We start from the raw sequence: 17,607 nt of genomic DNA, 5'->3' as shown, positions 1-17,607 counted from the left end.
GTCAACAAGGGTATAGGTAATCTCTCTAGGACATATACTATTTCATAGACCAAATATCTGTGCAAAAATACATCTGAAATTTTATCTGAGAAGACTTCTAAAAATACTCCAGAAAATATTTTTAAAAAAAATACTAAAAAGAATACATGGCAAGGCGGCATAACCTACCGACAATTCTTGTAGCGTGGATTTTTATTCTAAACATCAATGCTTGAGAGAAATAAAAGTAATAAGTGCCAAAGGAGTGTGGCATGAGGTGTTTTGTTTTCAGATATATGTAGGTAGGTTAAGAAAAAATTATGGAAATATCAAAAGGATTCGAATGACAGTGCTCACCCACTGACTTCTACTTCCTGTTATATGATGTATTTTCCATAATTACAGCGAGAACTTTCCATCTTCGATAAAGACAAGTTTTTTTGCCTCCCCATTTCCATAATCGGTTTCGAAATCCTTTTTTTTTTTTTTCCAAATTACTCCTCCGTCAGCAAAGGCTGCCCGATTCTCTCCCGCATCTTCCCCTTGGAATCCTCACTTGGTTCAGGTCCGATAATTAGACCGATGCGCTCCTTTTGTTCCTCGCTCATTTCGTCGTAGTTTATGTGGATGCTTGTTCCGAGGTGCAGAGTTTTCACCCCACGCATTCTGTTGTACACAAGGCGAAGTGCGATCATGTAAAACTGAGGATTGTCCAGATCTTTCATAGTCCACGTTTTCTGAGCGGGTAATGTGAGGAGTGCCAAACGATGGCGATCGGCATCGGTCGGTTGAGTACTGTCCACAAATGCCTCCCAGGTTTTGGCCTTGTTCCAAGCTTCGATATCACGAGCGTTCGCAGTGTCCTTCCCTGGTGCTGCAGGTTCTTCATCGCCGCCACTCTCTGGCTCCGAGGCGTTTGATGCATCCGAGGATCTGTCTGATGAGAAATCCCTGTCATACAATTCTGCCCTCTCGAGTTCGTCCTCTTCATCCGCTTCATCAGTGGTCTCGCCGGCGTAGTCTTTGTCATTTGAGTCATCTTCAGGGGGAGGAGAACCGTCGTTATCCTCATCAGACGGGTCTTGAATAGTGTAATGCTGTTGTCCTTTTCTGTCACGCTTACCAAACGAGGCGCTTTCATCCCCTGTTTCAGCATTGGGAGTCTCAGATCGTGCCCCCTGGCGCTTGAAACGGTCTTCTTCACATTGCCGGAGGAACTCAGCCAGACCTTGGTCAAGACGCTCATCATTCTGCTTCTTACTGTCGGCGAGTCGCTTTCCCTCATCGGAGGCGTGGCATTCATCAACCTCGGGCTGGATAGCAATCAACTCCTTCAACATCATCGATCTGAAGTCCGGATCGTGTGCGTTCACAGCGAGCTGCAAACAAGCTTTGTCGGCTTGTTTTGCATTCCTGAACTGATCGTGTGTGTTTGGCGTGGACACACGAATAACCAGCAGAGGGAATTCTGATGTGATCTATATAACGTTAGTATACCGCAATATCAATATGGATTTGGAAGATTCTGTAGAGCTGAGGATCGAGGGCCATGGAGGGTGTGGATAAAAAGGACATTTGACATACTCTAAGCGCGCGTCCCGCTGCCTGAGCTTCTTGGCTCTAGCTTCTGCCCGGCGCAGTGAGGATAACACAGTTGCACGCTTTATGCAGATTCAGGCCGACGGAACCGACATCGTATGTGGTGATGAGAACTTTCAAATCACTTTTTGGATCATTAAATTGTTTGACAAGCACATCCCGTTCATGCTGGTCGAGGGAGGAGTGCAAAGTTTTGGCATCGACGAGGGCAGCACGGAGAACCTTTTCTATGTACCACGCGTTGATAGGTACTGAATCCACGATCAATACCTTTTGGTGGTGGCCATAACGCTTTTTGTCCAACGGTCGCATGACCTTCTGGTCGGCAAGTTGTTGAAATATTACGCGCAGGCGTGGCGAGCCTTGGACAAGGGATTTGATAAAGTCGAACGCCGTTTTGACAGGAGGGTCAAAGTCTTCCCTTGTTGCACCCCAGGCCCATTCGGCAGGTATTCCCGCATCACGCCACCGTCGAAGAGTCGGGATGAGGGTGTCTGAGTCAGTGAACTCGTGCTTGGAGTTCAGATTTGCGAGGCGGGTCGACATATTAGCTATCGCAAGCTTGCGGAGAGGCCGTGCTGATGATATAAACTTTGACTTGACGCGTTGGCCCGGCTTAGCTTTTTGTTCCACCCCTGTCTCTCTGACGTAGTCCCTACAAGACTCATGTTAGTGACTATAAGGGGTTGGCAGGTGTGGATTAAACGTACTTTGCTGCAGTCCCATGGAAGGCTTGGTAAAGCATGCGTTCCTCTACTGACAGCTCCACCGATGCTGTACGGAAATGGATTGGCTTGAACATGTCCTTCAATGGTAACGATGTTCCATCAGACAGGCGGATTGACGACCCCTGCGACCGCTGAATTGCCACTAGGTCCAGCACAAGGCCGAAGTAGTTGGCCAGTTCATGGGCCAGTTTTTCACCAGAGTGTAGAATCGCGTTTAGGGTATTGGTATTGAGAAGCATAAGTCGCAAATCTGACGTGGGTTCTAGGGCTTCGAATGCCGCCCTTTTCTGTCTCGAGGTTTTTGTGTCTAAACTTGCGCGTTCTCTCTCTTTGCTGGCAGATGCCTTGCAATTTCTTTCTAGAGATCGCCGGCCGCGGACGCCAATTAGGTCAATCAGGCCAATCAAATCCTATAGCTGTTAGTGAAATGCTTCCATTGCCCTTTCCTTTCATAATGGAGTACTTACACGGATAGAATTGAACATTGGCGTGGCTGTTGCGAAGATCAGGGCCTCAAACCTTTGTAGTTTAAGGATTGACGCAGTCGCAGTTTGTTTGTTTTTTGCGCGATGTGCCTCGTCAGCAATGAGGAGGCCGAACTTGTCATTGTGATCAGTCTTCCAGTACGTGCTAATGAAAGGAGCTTTGCCCTTTGTGGACAAGTATGAGGTGCGTTTCATATGAGTTTCGTAGGACGTAACAATGATCACAGTACGGGCCTTAGGGTCGTTTTGATCAAGAGCAAAGGACAACTCCTGTGGGAATCGCAAACGTTTCATCTGGTGTGACGTTAATCTGCGGCCTAGCATTTTTGCATTCAGCGTAGGATCGTTGTAAGACAGAATTGGGAAGAGGTATTCCCAATCGCTCCTGATTTCATCGAGCCACTGGCCCACCAACGGTGCGGGCACAATGAGGAGCATCGGCTTGTTTGTGGTCACCAGGATCGAATACAACAGAGCCGCGAGCAAGCATTGTATTGTTTTACCAAAGCCAGTGCCGTCTGCTAAAAATGCGCCAAAAATCTGAACCTCCCGAAGGGCCTTTGCAGCCGAAATCGCGCGCGTCCGTTGCTGTCGATTCCACTTGACGTTGCGGCAATTCTTAAACAGCTTGTTGATATCAATCGAACCAAGCAGTTTCAGGAGCAATCCAATGGCACCAGTGATTTGGTATCCGTAAAACCGACGTTTGGTGTGGTGTTCTAACAGCAATGAAGAATAAAGCCCATCGTCTTGTCGCTCACAGATAAGTAAATCGAGGCAAAGATCAAGATAGGGGCCACTTCGATTCTGCGTTCCAGAGAAGGCAGACTGCAGGGTATAATAGTCTTTGTCGGCCTAAAATGAAGATCATTAGCATATCCATAAAGTACTTTGGCCCATACGGCGGTCTTACCGAATGCTTGATGTAGTCCTCGCTATCTCGGTGAGCCTTTTGCTGTGCCTCGTCTACCACGGTCGCTTCTTCATGAGTGGCATTGAGAGAATCTGGGATCACCATCGGTTCAGGTTCGACCACCTCGAAACCTGCTTGTACCTTGAGGACTAACTTTGCCTGCCACTCCTGACACCCTGCGATGGTGTTGACGTTGTACCCACTGTACCAGCGTAGCTGCTCTTCGGGAGAGTCAAACTTTTTGGGTGCGAGGGTCTTGTCCTTTTGAGATGAGCTTGAGAGTATCGTGGTGACAGCATTGTCAAGCGGATGACTGCTAGCTGGTTCCTTATTGCCATCTTCATCGACCAGACTTTCCGGTGGGGAAGCCAGCATGGCCTTTTCGGTAGCATCAGACATCATGCCGCACTCGTAGATTTTCTCGGTCTTGAATTTGCAAGCCCTAAGGATAACAGAGATTCGAAAGAGAGAGTTGGTGGCATCCGAAAAGGTACTTTGGATGTCCTCCCATTCTTCTATCATCAGATCATGGAATAAAAATTCGTCCTCAGCTCCACTGTGGTAGTTCAATGTCAGAGTCATAATGTTGAGACCCAGCGCTCGACAATTGAACATGGCGCGAATCGCATCCCGGAACATTCCAATTGATGTGAATCCGCGAGGATCTTGAGGCATCTTGCGCTTCGGGGTAGGAACATTCAATCCTTTTTTGTTGGCGGCCTCAAGTGCACGATCGAGCTTATCCTTGCCCACAAACTCCTTTTTCCAGCACCATACAACGGTGACCTCAATTGGTTGACGAGTTTGGTCTGTCTGATCTGTCTGGCCTAGATCACATGTCACCTGCTCCTTCGGAGGTTGCATCCATGGGGGCAGGTTTGTCTCGTCGACCGAAGGGGCTTTTCGAATTGCCTCTATGGTCTCAACACGTTTCCATAGGTGGCCTGCTGTCTTGATGAAAGAAAGATATCGCAATAGCTCCCAGCAGCGGTTAATGACCTCCAGCCTAGTCTCCTGTTTATCTGTCAGGGGACCAAGCGTGGGTTTCGGGAAGACGAGTTGAGAACCTGAGTCAGGGAATGTGACATCGTTTTCTTGAGCGAAAGACACCTGAAATTTTTCGTTCTCGGCCTTGTTTTGGTCATCAGAGTTTTCCTTGTAAGTCTTGATCTGGGTCATCAGTCGAATGCAAGACCAAGCAACACGCCTGTACTTTTGCCTCTTTGCGTAGTCGGCGCTTGCGCCTGGGCGAATGGCGAGGACATCTGATTCTGTGGATGTAATTTTTTGGAGTTCTGTCCACTCATCATTGGCGCATTGAAAGGGACCCATTTTGCTCATTCCCTTGGCATTTTCGTCAAAAAAGGACCAAATCGAAAGAATTGGCCATGAAATTATAAGCCGTCGCAGATCTTCAACCTTGGTAAAACCGATGTATCCAGCGAGCATGGTTTCCCGGCCCTCTGTCTTCAACCATTTGCCACGGCTGCTGAGGTCGACGGGGAGAGCATCGACGATCTTGTGTTGCCGAGTCAGAGAAGTACGTTGGCGTTTGCCGGGAGTGCCCTGATTTTGGTTAGCCCAGGCCGTGCTTCAATGGTACTTTCGGGATCTCACTGATCTTGGGGTCGAATCGGCTGGACGCTTAGCCTTGCCTTTGCTATCGGGAGTGCCCTGATTATGGTTAGCCCAGGCCGTGCTTCAATGGTACTTTCGGGATCTCACTGAGCTTGGGGTCGAATCGGCTGGACGCTTAGCCTTGCCTTTGCTATCTGGAGTGCCCTGATTATGGTTAGCCCAGGCCGTGCTTCAATGGTACTTTCGGGATCTCACTGAGCTTGGGGTCGAATCGGCTGGACGCTTAGCCTTGCCTTTGCTATCTGGAGTGCCCTGATTATGGTTAGCCCAGGCCGTGCTTCAATGGTACTTTCGGGATCTCACTGAGCTTGGGGTCGAATCGGCTGGACGCTTAGCCTTGCCTGCTTTTGAGGCAGATGTCTGTTCAAAAGTGTTAGTGGTGATCCGATATAACGACACGAGCCGAGAGTAATCCTACTTTTGGGGTCGAGCCAGCCATAATAGTGGCTGGAAACAGGAACGAAATGAATTGATCGCAAATTTGAAACCGAGAATGCGTATGTGTCGTAAACGAAAATTGGGTTGAATCCTGCTGCGAAGGAAATGAACTGTCAGTGTTGAGGCATTTGAACATATCATGGAGCACATACCCCTTCGTAGATTGCAGAAGGCAAAAAAAAATATTGCAAAGCCAGGCTGTTACCAGGCGGCGAAACTGTTGTAATTGATCGAAAGTTAGAGATGGGTCGTTGTGAAGGCTGAGATGATGAATGGAGAGGAAAAGACCAGAGTAAAGCAAGGAGCATGGGGATGCTAGGCTTTTTCTGATGTGAGATATTTGAGATCACAAAGCCGTATATGGAGAGAAATATATGGGAAGATGAGACAAAAGATGTGAGGTTCACCTGGAGGACTGCTGTTGATCTTCAGAAGTGAGAGATACAGTGCTCACAAGGCAGGAATCTGACGACAAGATAAGGAAAGATGAGACAAAAGAAGGGGGCTTAACCTGGAGGACTGCTGTTATCTTCAGAAGTGAGAGATACAGTGCTCACAAGGCAGGAATCTGACGAGAAGATAAGGGAAGATGAGACAAAAGATGTGAGGTTCACCTGGAGGACTGCTGTTGATCTTCGGAAGTGAGAGATACAGTGCTCACAAGGCAGGAATCTGATGAGGAGATAAGAGAAGATGAGTTAAAGGAAGGTGGCTTACCTGGAGAACTACTGCTGATCTCCGAAATGAGAGATGCGGCTTTCGTAGGGTGTGAGGGTTGGATGGAAGGGAAAAAGCAGGGGGAATTGATTGATTTTGGATGATGGAAATGGAGGGCAAAATAAGGCAGAAGGAAGCAGTCAGTCTAGCCTATACCCATGGACAAATGGAAATGTCAGAAGTAGAGACAGGCTATATTCAGGACTAAGAAAGGGCAAAAGGGCAATTAGGATATGTAGAACCTGAAAAGCCCGACATTGACGCGCCGTTTGCCCCTAATAAAACCTTAGGAACATAGTATGTTAAACATACGATAATTCCACACAATTCTTATCCCAAAAACAACTGGATATTCTTTTGGAAATAGTACAGCTGAGACTATTTAGCATGTATAGGACTCTGTCAAAGTGAAAAGTACCGTGAAAAGTACTATGAGAGGTAGCATTGTCTAACCTATTCATATATGGAAAGAAGCCAATATTTATAGTTACTTTTTCCTAAGGAATCAACAACAATCAACAATATAAAGCTTGAATTAACATAATATATGCCGAATTGAAATGTCGAGGCGCCGATACAGTGTGATAGTGACTTACGTATAAAAGAAAGCAAAAGTACCATCAGACTACAGTCAGCTGAGGACATTAGTTTTGCTCTAGTAGGCTAGATCCCTAAATTAGGAAAATGAAATGCTAATCATTGAGGATGAACTAGGATTTTTCAAGAATTCCTTACTAGCTTAGCAATATAAAGAATTGCTACAAATTATTCAATGGAAGTTCCCTGATCGAGATATCAAATGGACGTTTGATCTCCGCTACAACCTCTAGTGTAGAGGATTGATATACGATGTTAGAGGCTTCGACTTGCTATACCACACACTATTCGATCTCCAAAATAACGAAAAGGACTTTTCTTACTCGCCCAGGATGATTTACAGAACTTTATATCTAAAGGGCTCTATGTTAAACCACCTAAGAAGTGGTTATGCATGAATCTGTATGGTGTAAAGCTTCATTTTACCTATGGAGTACTGAAGACAACTGATGGAACCTGAACTATAGTATTTTGCTTGCTAAGGCAACTGTCGCTCTGAGGGGGCTTCTCCATGTTGCCATAGTATCAGCCCATGACCCTCCGCATGCCTTTGGGTAACTGATCTGCAAGGAAGTGACCAGCAATTCCATGGATGAGAGATAAGAGATTGGTCAGACATGGTCAAGTTATCCACAGCCCTGGCTTTTCGACGTCTTCGATCTCATGTTTGGTGTGGTCGATGATATGGCAGAGGGAATAGACCTGCGTGCCGTGGGACATTTGGTTGAGCTGTAGTCCGTGTAAGTAACTGCCAATGACTAGTCTGATTATTTGACATACCCATAATGCATTTTCTGTATGGCTCGCGTGTTGCTAGATAGCCATAGGGATATTCGTTGATTCTATTAATCACGTTGGAGAGGCTAGCTTCATTTTGTTAGTTCAAACGTAATGGAGATGAGGTGGAAAGGAAGGGGGAGGAGGAAGGAAGGAAGGAAGAAGGGAACCTACCTATAGATGTATATGTACATATGTACATATGGACCTACAGTACAACACCTACATGCGCATACATGTAGGTATCCACCTGGGCACCTGCCCATAGATGCCCACCTGCCCAGGTGGGCATGCTCAGGGTATGCTTGGCCAGAATTCAGGTAGCAAGCGCCCACGGGCAGAAACGTACTTTTTCTGCCAGGCCAGATTCGGGCACTTCGCCATAAACCTCGAGTTTCGAACCCTACAACATTATAGGTTCGTGTCCCATTTCCTAAATAGACTTAGTAGCAAGTGCCAGGTGGCTGACTTCCATTGTTCTCAGGTGCCCAGGGGTGTACCTATTTCCTAAATAGGCTTAGTAGCAAACGACTTCTATTGTTCTTATCCATGCGTTCAACCTTGGAACCTGGGAAGGGTATATTCTCAATCATTTCTCGCTTCCTCTTTCCCCTTCAGCACACCTTCTGTGTACATACTTTCCTTCATCTCACTCTATCAATGGATCCAAGGCCGTCGCACTTGCTCCATATCTCACTTTCCTCTTCAACCCATTTTCCTTCACCTCACTCTCGGCCCAAGATGTCTGAATACGACTTCTCACTCTGTGAGCACAACTGGTCTCTTGCAAGATATCTTGGTTTCCCCATACCATCGCCCACTTCCATGTCACCGCCTCGATTTGATGAAGAAATGCCCGATTCCATCCCAAGCTCAACGCCTCCAGCCAAAAGATCTGTCCAAACCCCAACTTCCAGTCCAACGTCCCGGCGTAAACGTCAGAAGCCATCCTCGGTAGCAAATACTCCAACCTCCACGACCGTTAATTACAAGTCGCCTGATTATGTCCGAGAATTGATTGCCAGAGGTGTACAGCAATCCAATGGAAAGCCAACAGAATACCACATGATGGTAGCACAACTCGAGGACCGTCCAGCAAATTGGGAGGACCTTCCCAGCAGAACCCTGGATTCCTTTGACGTGATCATTCGGAGTGCCGGAAATGAGGGCAGCATTCAGGGGGGCATTATCCCTCCCTTGATGAACTACATTGGGTTGATATTAAGCCCAGAAACACTGGCTGTAATGGACATACCATTTAGCAAACAGTGTCAACTGCCTATCCAATTTCCACTCGACGAAAACTCGAAGAGCATCCCAGCTCCGTACCCTGACATCTCTGTTGGTCTCCGTCGAAGCCAGTTCTTGGATTATGAACCAGCCCTTCACCACCTCAACCACATTGCTTCGCCTATTTCAAAGACTCCGGACCTTATATTCCCATGCTTTGCTCTCGAGGCGAAAGGTGACAGTGGAGGCATGGATGCAGAAACACAGAACCGGCACAACACAGCGAATATGTTATTCAACCTGAGACAGCTTTCGGTTCTCGCAAATGGTGAAGAAGCTACGCACTTATCATTTGACGGAGTTATCAAAGCTTGTTCGGCCACAGTAACGCAACAGGCGATGACCATCTTTTGTCACTGGATTGAGCAGAACAAGAACACACAGAACCTGATATTCTACTCGCATTCGGTGAAATCTGTCGCTTTCGGTGCAATGTCGTATCAGGATTGGAATCGCGCCTCGATGTACTTGCAGAATGCCATTTCCTTCACGGTCCAGAAGACAATGAGTCAAGTCAATAAGGACTTGCCAAGATGGAATGAGGAAATATTCCGACATCGGTTGAAAGAAGAGAATCAAGACCAGCATGCAATACCTACCACGACTCCTTCAAGCCCCAAATGCAGCCATCAGGAAAGCAAGGAATGAAGGTTCATGTCTTAGCAATAAATGCTGCAGCTTTTTGTCCTTGCTCCCTAGTCGTGTCGTGTCTTTAGTTGTGTCCTGGTCTGTTGCATCTCGTTACGTTGTGTGCTTGTCCATTGTTTTCTGTTCGGTCGTGTGCTGCTATGTCTTAGCTTGATGTATAAAGACTCCAAACATTCTTTGCTTAATACATAAGATTGTTGAGCATACGAAGCAAATACATAGGGAAGTCAGGAAGACTTCGCTAAATAATCCTTTTTAGACTTAATATCTGGCTTCTGATTGATTGAAAGATCAGGTACCTAGTATATCCAATAAATTTATTAGCTCTGTGAAGTCGGCAAATATGCCTTTCATCTCCAGCTCAAAGACGATCTGTACTCTTGCGCCGAAGAAACCAGAAAAAGCTCCGGCCCAGGAAAACTCATTTTTAAGAAAGCAAGTAAATCAAGTCATGAATGTGACTCGGATTTCCACTTGATGACTCGAACCCTAAATACCGGCCGCATATTTAAATTCAGATCCTAGAGGGAAATGGCTGCCGCCTCATTCAAGTTCTGTCATTGCAGGCGGCACCCCGTGGTCCTCGAATGGCGTGGCACCCATATGCCTCCATGCCTTCGCCGACATCAAGGCCAAGTCCTTCTCCTTGGCAGGCTACAGCAGCTCGGCATTTCCGTCGCTGAGGTAAGAAACGGATCTAGTCTAATTCCCAGTTAGTCTCCATTGCTGGCGAGAAGCCTTGGAATACGTACGAGGCCCAATGTTAGCTTTATGACACTGTCCGCCCAGAACGGCGAGTATGTCTCTGTGGGGGTATTGCCCGTCGCCGCTTGCACAATGTTCTTTGCTACCGTCGTGGCTTATTACATGGCAGATCGTGCATTAGGGCTGCGCACACCAGCATCCGCGACATCGCCACAGACGTAGACGTTGGACAAGCTGTCGTGCCTGATCTGCAAGCTTAATTTGACACCTATGTGTCCCGTCGGTAAAATAGCTTTCGGACTCAAATCGGATAGAAGTGCCGAGGATGGTCTCTAGCCTGAACAGTTGACCTAGTCATTTAGATTAGTGATGATTTCGTCGAGGGCATTCTAGAGTTGGCTACACGCACCAGGAAGTCGCATTCCACTGTCCGTCCAGAGGTCAGTCTCACAGCGCCATTCTTAATCTCGTTGCCCGTTGTTTTGTTCCCGAGAATCTACTCAACGCCGAGACTTGTCAACGCCTTGCTTGCAGCAGCCTGGAGCTCAGGACCAAAGCGATGCATGACAGCGCCACGCGAGTGCACGAGTGTGACATTCTTCTCGGGATACTTGTGCTTCGCATCGGCCGCTAGCTCGACGCCTGCAGCACCCCCACCGAAGATGACAAGGTTCTTCGAGTCCCTGATTCTTGCCCGTATAGCTTCCAGCTGTTGCAGTCCTTCACGCTTCTCATCGGCGCCCACACGCGATGGCAACCCGTCGTTCGCCCCCGAGCCTGTGGCAATAACGAGAAAGACGTACGGGATTACCTCGTTGCCCCTGGCCAGCCGTACAGTTGTCCGACCGACTTCGGCGACACGGTCTTGCATCCATCGCACTCTCCCCTCAGGCGCACCATTCAGGTACGGTCCGTACGGGATGAAGGCCTTGTGAGCTCCATCTACAACACAGAATCGAGGAATGACCCACGTGAAGTAGAAATGCGAATGGGGCTCGATCACGATGACTCGATACGGACTGTTGGTGGGTAGTGTAGTGGCGATGCTGCGGGCGGCATTATAGCCTGCGAAAGACGCGCCGACGATGATGATGTTGTGGAGTTTGCGGTCCTTGCTGGGGGCGGGAAGTAGACTTCGACCTCGAGAGAGGACCGCGGAATTCTCGCCTAGGATCTGAACAAACACCCCGATTGCGTTGATGGCAAACTTCAAGGCCAAGACGGCCTTAAGAATTACACGGATCGGACCCCAAGCCATGGTGGAATGATGACGGGATCTGCATGATGTCAAATTTGGCCGATGGGGAGAAACATACCCCTTGGAGTCTTTTCAATCCCACTAGATTGAAAAATCCCATGTATGCTGTGAGCATAGCATCGAAAGCTTTTGCAAGGTCATGACCAGCTTTAGAAACGTCCATTCTTAATTCTTCTGGCCAATCGACATGCTGTAGAAAGAAAACTTCTGACCATATAAGTATATTCGACATGTCTACCGTATCTCTCAAGATCCTAGTAGGAACATATCTCGAATTAGTAACGGGTTAGAGCTATTCCGAGGTTATACACACTAGTTCACAGACTGCCTTCCGATTATTATAACGTTAGTAAAGGATCGAAGTCGGTTTTATAAATGCACACACTATAGGGTTAAAGGCATCGTCGGGATTAGCTTTATAACTATTAAGTGCAAATTTAAAATAAACGAGACACTAAAGAGAGGTCGGTATAGCCGGTTCTTCCCCGATTTTAGGGAGGTTATCCAAGTAGTTCGCTATCGTAGGGAGAACGCCGACGAATCCACTAAGAATCGGGATCACCTATTTTATACCTCGTTAGAGAGACTCTAGGATACGATTTTAATAAAGGATCTATCTTAGCAGTTTTAGAAAAATCTATCTTTACTTTATTATTACTATTTATAATATCTATTCTTTATCTCTATTAGAATATAAAACCATCTTTTATATACCCTAAAGATTAAGGGTGTATCTCGACCGAGTTGAACTTACTTCACTATTCAAAAATTGTGGAATTACTAAATTACAACTTACAAATAGTAGGTTAGGATAACCTATATAGGAGGGGAGATAATTATAATGGATAGGATCCTTTACAACCTAAGGCCACTCCTTTAATACCTTAGGACCTTTATATGTAGAGTTCTTTCATCATTATTGAGGTATAACAACCACACTTCTTAGAAGAAGTGTAGTTATAGAAGATGTATAGAATTAGCATCGTCATCTTTATACATACGATTCAGTGGAAAGATCTATACGAATCAGATCCTCTCCATGACTTCCCCTTAGCAAGGATTAGTCTCTGTTTGAAGAATACAATGCGTTCTCCTCTCCATCACTGAATTACCTGCCTGGCCAACAGGTGCTAGCCTGAAATCTAGTTTTCTTGACAATTCAAAACTAAGGAGCATTTATTGCTCGCCGATCTAGCCTCGCCCTGTGGGACACTTCTGGCCCTTACGCCGGAGCAGGAAAGAAATCCGCTCCAAATAGCCGAGCTGCGGTGTAATTGACCAGCCCTATAACAGAAGATAGTGTCGAATACTGTGTTGAATACATGGTTAAATATAGGGTATTTTACCCAGAAAAATGGTTGGACCGCCATTTGGCTTCCCCCACAAAAGTGCATATTATCGTTACTAAGCATGTCTTTGGGGATTCCCATTATTGAAAACTCTGTCCTTGACAGTTTAGTTAGTTAGAGATTTCTATATATTTTAATTTTACCATACGTTGTCGTACTGCCAGATTTCTGTCGTCAGTGAGCAAAAAGCGGCAAAAGGTGAGCACTTAAAAACGGAAAGGGAAAGCCATATCGTGCGGCCTGGTGTTTACGTATAATAGGGCCGATCTATAAAATATATCAGCCAATATCATTTTTTTTTTTTCTTTCTCATAATTCTTGTGCAATGAAAACTAAAGCATGGAGCTATTCAACAACTAGTATATATGTATCTTATCTCTGATTATTTTCAATATCCTAAATATAAATTCCCACTGGATGTGGGATCTCTAATGGAAGCGGCCAGAAGGTGGACCGCATTCGGACGCCACATCTCTCGGGATCTTCGCACCCGCGTCGATCTTCAAGCCTCTTTCTTCAATTCTCAACTTATGAAATTGCCCTCTCTCTTATTATGATTTGATTGAAACAGAAACACTGTCCCTTGTTGTACAACCTCACGTAGGGACAAGTACACGTCTTCATGCAGTTCGCGTTATCTCCGCGGCGGAGCCCGCATCCTCTACCTCTATCCCGTTCCTCTCGAATGCCATCCTATCGCAGGAAACAACTAAAGTCGGTCGCCGTTCTAGCACTCGCAATATTATCCCTGCTTTATCTCCTCCACTACCTCTACTCCTCAGCCTCCACGTCCGTTGTTGCTTCCGCGGATACTTCTGAGGTGGTAATCGTCACACTGCTAGACCGTCAACGGTACAGCGAGAGCTATCTCAAAAAGATCGTTGCAAATCGGGAGGATTATGCTAAGCGTCATGGTAAGAAATTTTTCTATGAAATGCTGTGGAAGAGCTTATTTCGCAATGAACTCGATCTAACCTTCACGCGGGAACAGGCTACACCAACTTCTTCGCAAGTGCGTCGGAGTATGACGAAGCCGTTGGCGATGCCCCAATGAGCTGGGCGGTTGCACCGGCCACCCGCCATGCCATGGCTACACATCCTCGCTCGGCATATTTCTTCCATCTCGCGACTAATGCTTTGATCATGAACCCCACCAAATCCCTCAAGTCTCATATTCTGGAGAAGGGCCGTCTGGAAGACTTGATGATGAAGGATGTGCCCATTGTGCCGCCAGATAGTATCATCAACACGTTCGCGCACCAGAAGGAAAAGGACGTGGAACTTATCCTCACCCAAGACAGCGAAGATTTGAACCCCGGGAGCTTCATTTTGAAGAATGGAGAGTTTGCCCGTTTCTTCCTGGATGTCTGGTTTGACCCGCTTTACCGCAACTTCAACTTTGCTAAGGCGGAGACCCATGGCCTGGTAAGACAAGTCTTTTACTCTATTAATCTATCTTTATATAGATAGAGCTTCGAGAGCCTTGATTCTGACCGAAATTCTGCTAGGATCACATCATGCAGTGGCACCCAACTGTCCTTGCTCGAACCGCCTTGGTTCCTCAGCGCATTCTCAGCTCCTATAGCCATGACTCGCCGGGCGCTTCTTTGGATGGTACCTACAAGGATGGTGACCTCGTGATCCAATTCCATGGATGTGAAGATGTAGAGGGCCGAGACTGTGCCCTCGAACTAGAGCCATACTATAAGCTATGGGAGAAGAAGGCACAGAGCGATTAAATGCTCGCTTGAATTTAGGAGTTCGCTGTTTCTACGTGGGGGAAATGGCGTTTTGCTTGCGATCTTTCTCCTGTTCATGAGTACAATGTTCTAGGGTTGGTTGGCGTTTGGTCGTGGAGACCTCAACATATGGCGTATTTCTGCTTTCAGTTGGCATGCATAGCTGCAAAAGGAACACGATAATCATTCATTTTTTCCTATGTCCAATACCAAAATGATACATCGCCTCATGGTATCAGTAATTAGCGCATACCGTTTTTTATCATGACAACTAGGGTTGATCGATAAGCTGCTTGGGACTTCTTTCAAGCCGTCAACAAAGGCAATCTGATGCCTTGCTATAATTTTCCTCCTCTTCTCCACTCATTCAATCACTCAGCCCATTGCCATGGCATATGTGATCGCCAAATACCAGCGTGGACTTGACCATTGAGAGAACTTTTTAGGCCAGGCCAGGGAAGATGACAGCACGCTTCTTCTTATACTTGTCACCGAACTCCTTGCGGTAGCGTTTCTCCTTCTTCCAACCCCAGCTCCACATCTGCAACCCACCAACAATAACGAAGAACAGCACACTCCAGTTCAACTGACTGACAAGGAAAATACCCAACCAAGCCAGGATCTCAAAGAAGTAGTTGGGGCAGGTAACGACACTGAAACCGAATCCAGACGGAATGCCTCGCTCAGTAGTACCAGGGCGGCGGAGGTTACGCAGGATGTAGTGCGCATTTAAGTTCGCCAGCTCACCGAAGACAAATAGCGCCAGTCCGGCGTACACAAGAGCCTGGTTGGGGGTACTGGTGGCGGCAGTCGCGTCCGGGCGGAACACCCAGTAGGCGATGTTGAAACCGGCCAGAACCCAGTAGTGGGCGCTGTTCTTGACGATGTTGCGGGCGGGCATGGTGGCGCTGCTGAAACGGTGCACGAAGATGGTCTCGAACTCGCGCTTCAGGAAGTGCACGCTCAGGAGTGCGCAGACTAGGAGTTGGAGGTCTGAGGGCGTGGGGAGGGGCTTGTCGAAGGTGAAATACAGTAGGGGGCGGAGGGGGAAGAGAAAGAGCGCGGGGATCAGGAGTGGGCCGAGATATTCGATGATAAAGACGGTACGCCAGGCGATTTGGGGTCCTGTTGGGTGGAAGAACTATATGTTAGTTTCTGTCGGTTCGTTGAGAAGAGAGCGCTGATCCTAGGGGTTGGATTCGCATTGTTCACGTTATGGGGTATAGACACGCACCGAGATCCTTGACGTAGATCACGCTTGAGTTTCGCATGCCAGTGTCCTCGATGGTCGTGTTGATCGAGTTGGGGACCACGCTGTGGTCGCTACCCTTAGTGATTCTCATCCGGTGGGTTGAGCAACCGGATGCTGCGGAGAGCGCAGTGTGCAATTCTTCACTGGAGGCATTGATAGGGATCTCAATTTCCTTGGGGAGCTTCCGGATGGGTTTGCCTGCTTTTAGATCAGCGATGCATCTAGGCTACTCTCTCTGTGATCTTGCTGAGAGCTTTGGGTGAACAAGAGCTATGTATGCATACCCCTTGGCTGAACGACGAGCGTGATTTTATCAGCCGCCATGATTATGACTTAGCTCAAGCAAATATAATGCTTAAACGATGGAGCTTATTTGGCGCCACTAAGAGAACTTGAAATCGCGACTTTGCTAAAGAAAGTGGCGTCCCAACAATCTACAAGTTGGGCCTCGGTTGACATCACGTGTTGACACCTGAGGCCAAATATCCAATATCCAATCTTTGAGCTTTCCTGGGATGCCTTCCAAGGCTCTGGGGCTGCCTTGGCAGCTTACGGAGAACAACGTCGTATGGAGCTACAATCTTTGCGTCTTGGCGATCCAGCCCGTGGCTATGTCTCGTTGCTCTGGATGATTTTTGTCTTCCGCACTCACTTCATCTTGGCAATTGGACTGGCCCGTCCGCCAATGGCACATTCTGTTCAATGCAGTATTTCCTAAGGAGGCTACCTGGAATGCCATCATTCACTGGGACAAAAGTTCATATATGTAGCCTCCCCTGTCAGCTGAGAACCCGTTCCCGGACGCTAATGAGGCGCAATATGCATTATAGCGGGGAAAGAGGGTTGCAAGGCAGTGCTGGGTTTTGTGGGAGCTGAGAAAAACAAGCTACTGTAATATCCAATGGTAACATCAAATCAGAATCGAATGATATCACCACATCTACTCCGTAAGTCTCAGCTCCATCTTACAAGGTTAGTCTGGCCGAACAGCACCGCCAATCAACGCCTCGACCGCGACAACCCTTAGAAGTCCATTTTAGATTTCTACATGCTATTGTTATTATTATTATGGGTTTCTCTTAGAAAACATTATTTTGCAGAGCCTGAGCGCATTGTGGATCTTCGAACCCATTCAGCCGCTGTCATTGCTCCAATCACAGTGTGCGGTTTTGACCACATCTTCTTGCAAGAAACTACGAAATTGAGCCATTGGATGTGCTAATATAGCTCGTGTCTAGTAGTTTAGCTAGGCAGTCATATTCCGGGTTATCCGCCAGCTATCTGATAAGTGGCTAGGCAAAAATGCCGTAAGACTTAGACTGACCGGGGATACTTCGTTTAGCACGCGCGAATCAGAGATATCTGATTGCTCATAGCAGCAGTGGGGCGTTCTTTTCACCCAGGTCCACCTTGCGCTAAGAATGACCACGAATGGAAAAGCGGCTGGACTTTTAGAATGTGAGGTGCATTCAGCCGTACGCTTTGCTTGGCTGAT

General features: G+C 47.2%; 6 protein-coding genes across 6 annotated transcripts; 3 read left to right on the top strand and 3 right to left on the bottom strand.

The window, feature by feature from the left end:
* Positions 1-473: 473 nt before the first annotated feature.
* On the bottom strand, positions 474-5,781 carry N7471_000749 (DEAD/DEAH box helicase; the record flags this gene model as incomplete). Its single annotated transcript, XM_057273470.1, has 10 exons — positions 474-1,457; positions 1,672-2,233; positions 2,289-2,716; positions 2,774-3,646; positions 3,705-5,270; positions 5,322-5,378; positions 5,430-5,486; positions 5,538-5,594; positions 5,646-5,702; positions 5,761-5,781. 10 exons carry the CDS (start codon positions 5,779-5,781, stop codon positions 474-476), a joined length of 4,662 nt encoding a protein of 1,553 aa, XP_057141649.1.
* Positions 5,782-8,612: 2,831 nt separating this feature from the next.
* N7471_000748 (uncharacterized protein) lies at positions 8,613-9,809 on the top strand (the record flags this gene model as incomplete). Its single annotated transcript, XM_057273469.1, has 1 exon — positions 8,613-9,809. One exon carries the CDS (start codon positions 8,613-8,615, stop codon positions 9,807-9,809), a length of 1,197 nt encoding a protein of 398 aa, XP_057141648.1.
* Positions 9,810-10,340: 531 nt separating this feature from the next.
* N7471_000747 (uncharacterized protein) lies at positions 10,341-10,736 on the top strand (the record flags this gene model as incomplete). The annotated part of the gene is made up of 2 exons (XM_057273468.1): positions 10,341-10,493; positions 10,527-10,736. The coding sequence occupies 2 exons, from the start codon at positions 10,341-10,343 to the stop codon at positions 10,734-10,736; spliced, it is 363 nt and encodes a 120-aa protein (XP_057141647.1).
* A 274-nt stretch (positions 10,737-11,010) lies between these two features.
* N7471_000746 (FAD/NAD(P)-binding domain-containing protein) lies at positions 11,011-11,772 on the bottom strand (the record flags this gene model as incomplete). The annotated part of the gene is made up of 1 exon (XM_057273467.1): positions 11,011-11,772. The coding sequence occupies one exon, from the start codon at positions 11,770-11,772 to the stop codon at positions 11,011-11,013; it is 762 nt and encodes a 253-aa protein (XP_057141646.1).
* A 1,971-nt stretch (positions 11,773-13,743) lies between these two features.
* On the top strand, positions 13,744-14,860 carry N7471_000745 (putative alpha-1,6-mannosyltransferase subunit; the record flags this gene model as incomplete). Its single annotated transcript, XM_057273466.1, has 3 exons — positions 13,744-14,035; positions 14,113-14,546; positions 14,630-14,860. 3 exons carry the CDS (start codon positions 13,744-13,746, stop codon positions 14,858-14,860), a joined length of 957 nt encoding a protein of 318 aa, XP_057141645.1.
* A 442-nt stretch (positions 14,861-15,302) lies between these two features.
* Positions 15,303-16,436, bottom strand: N7471_000744 (trans-2-enoyl-CoA reductase (NADPH) TSC13; the record flags this gene model as incomplete). Its single annotated transcript, XM_057273465.1, has 3 exons — positions 15,303-15,985; positions 16,095-16,310; positions 16,397-16,436. 3 exons carry the CDS (start codon positions 16,434-16,436, stop codon positions 15,303-15,305), a joined length of 939 nt encoding a protein of 312 aa, XP_057141644.1.
* Between the last annotated feature and the right edge of the window lie 1,171 nt (positions 16,437-17,607).

The sequence above is a fragment of the Penicillium samsonianum genome (genome assembly GCF_028829775.1).
Source record: "Penicillium samsonianum strain IBT 33392 chromosome Unknown utg000001l_segment0_segment0, whole genome shotgun sequence".
NCBI classification, from domain to species: domain Eukaryota; kingdom Fungi; phylum Ascomycota; class Eurotiomycetes; order Eurotiales; family Aspergillaceae; genus Penicillium; species Penicillium samsonianum.
The sequence above is the reverse complement of the archived record's forward strand: the minus strand, read 5'-3'. Positions and strand labels throughout refer to the sequence as shown.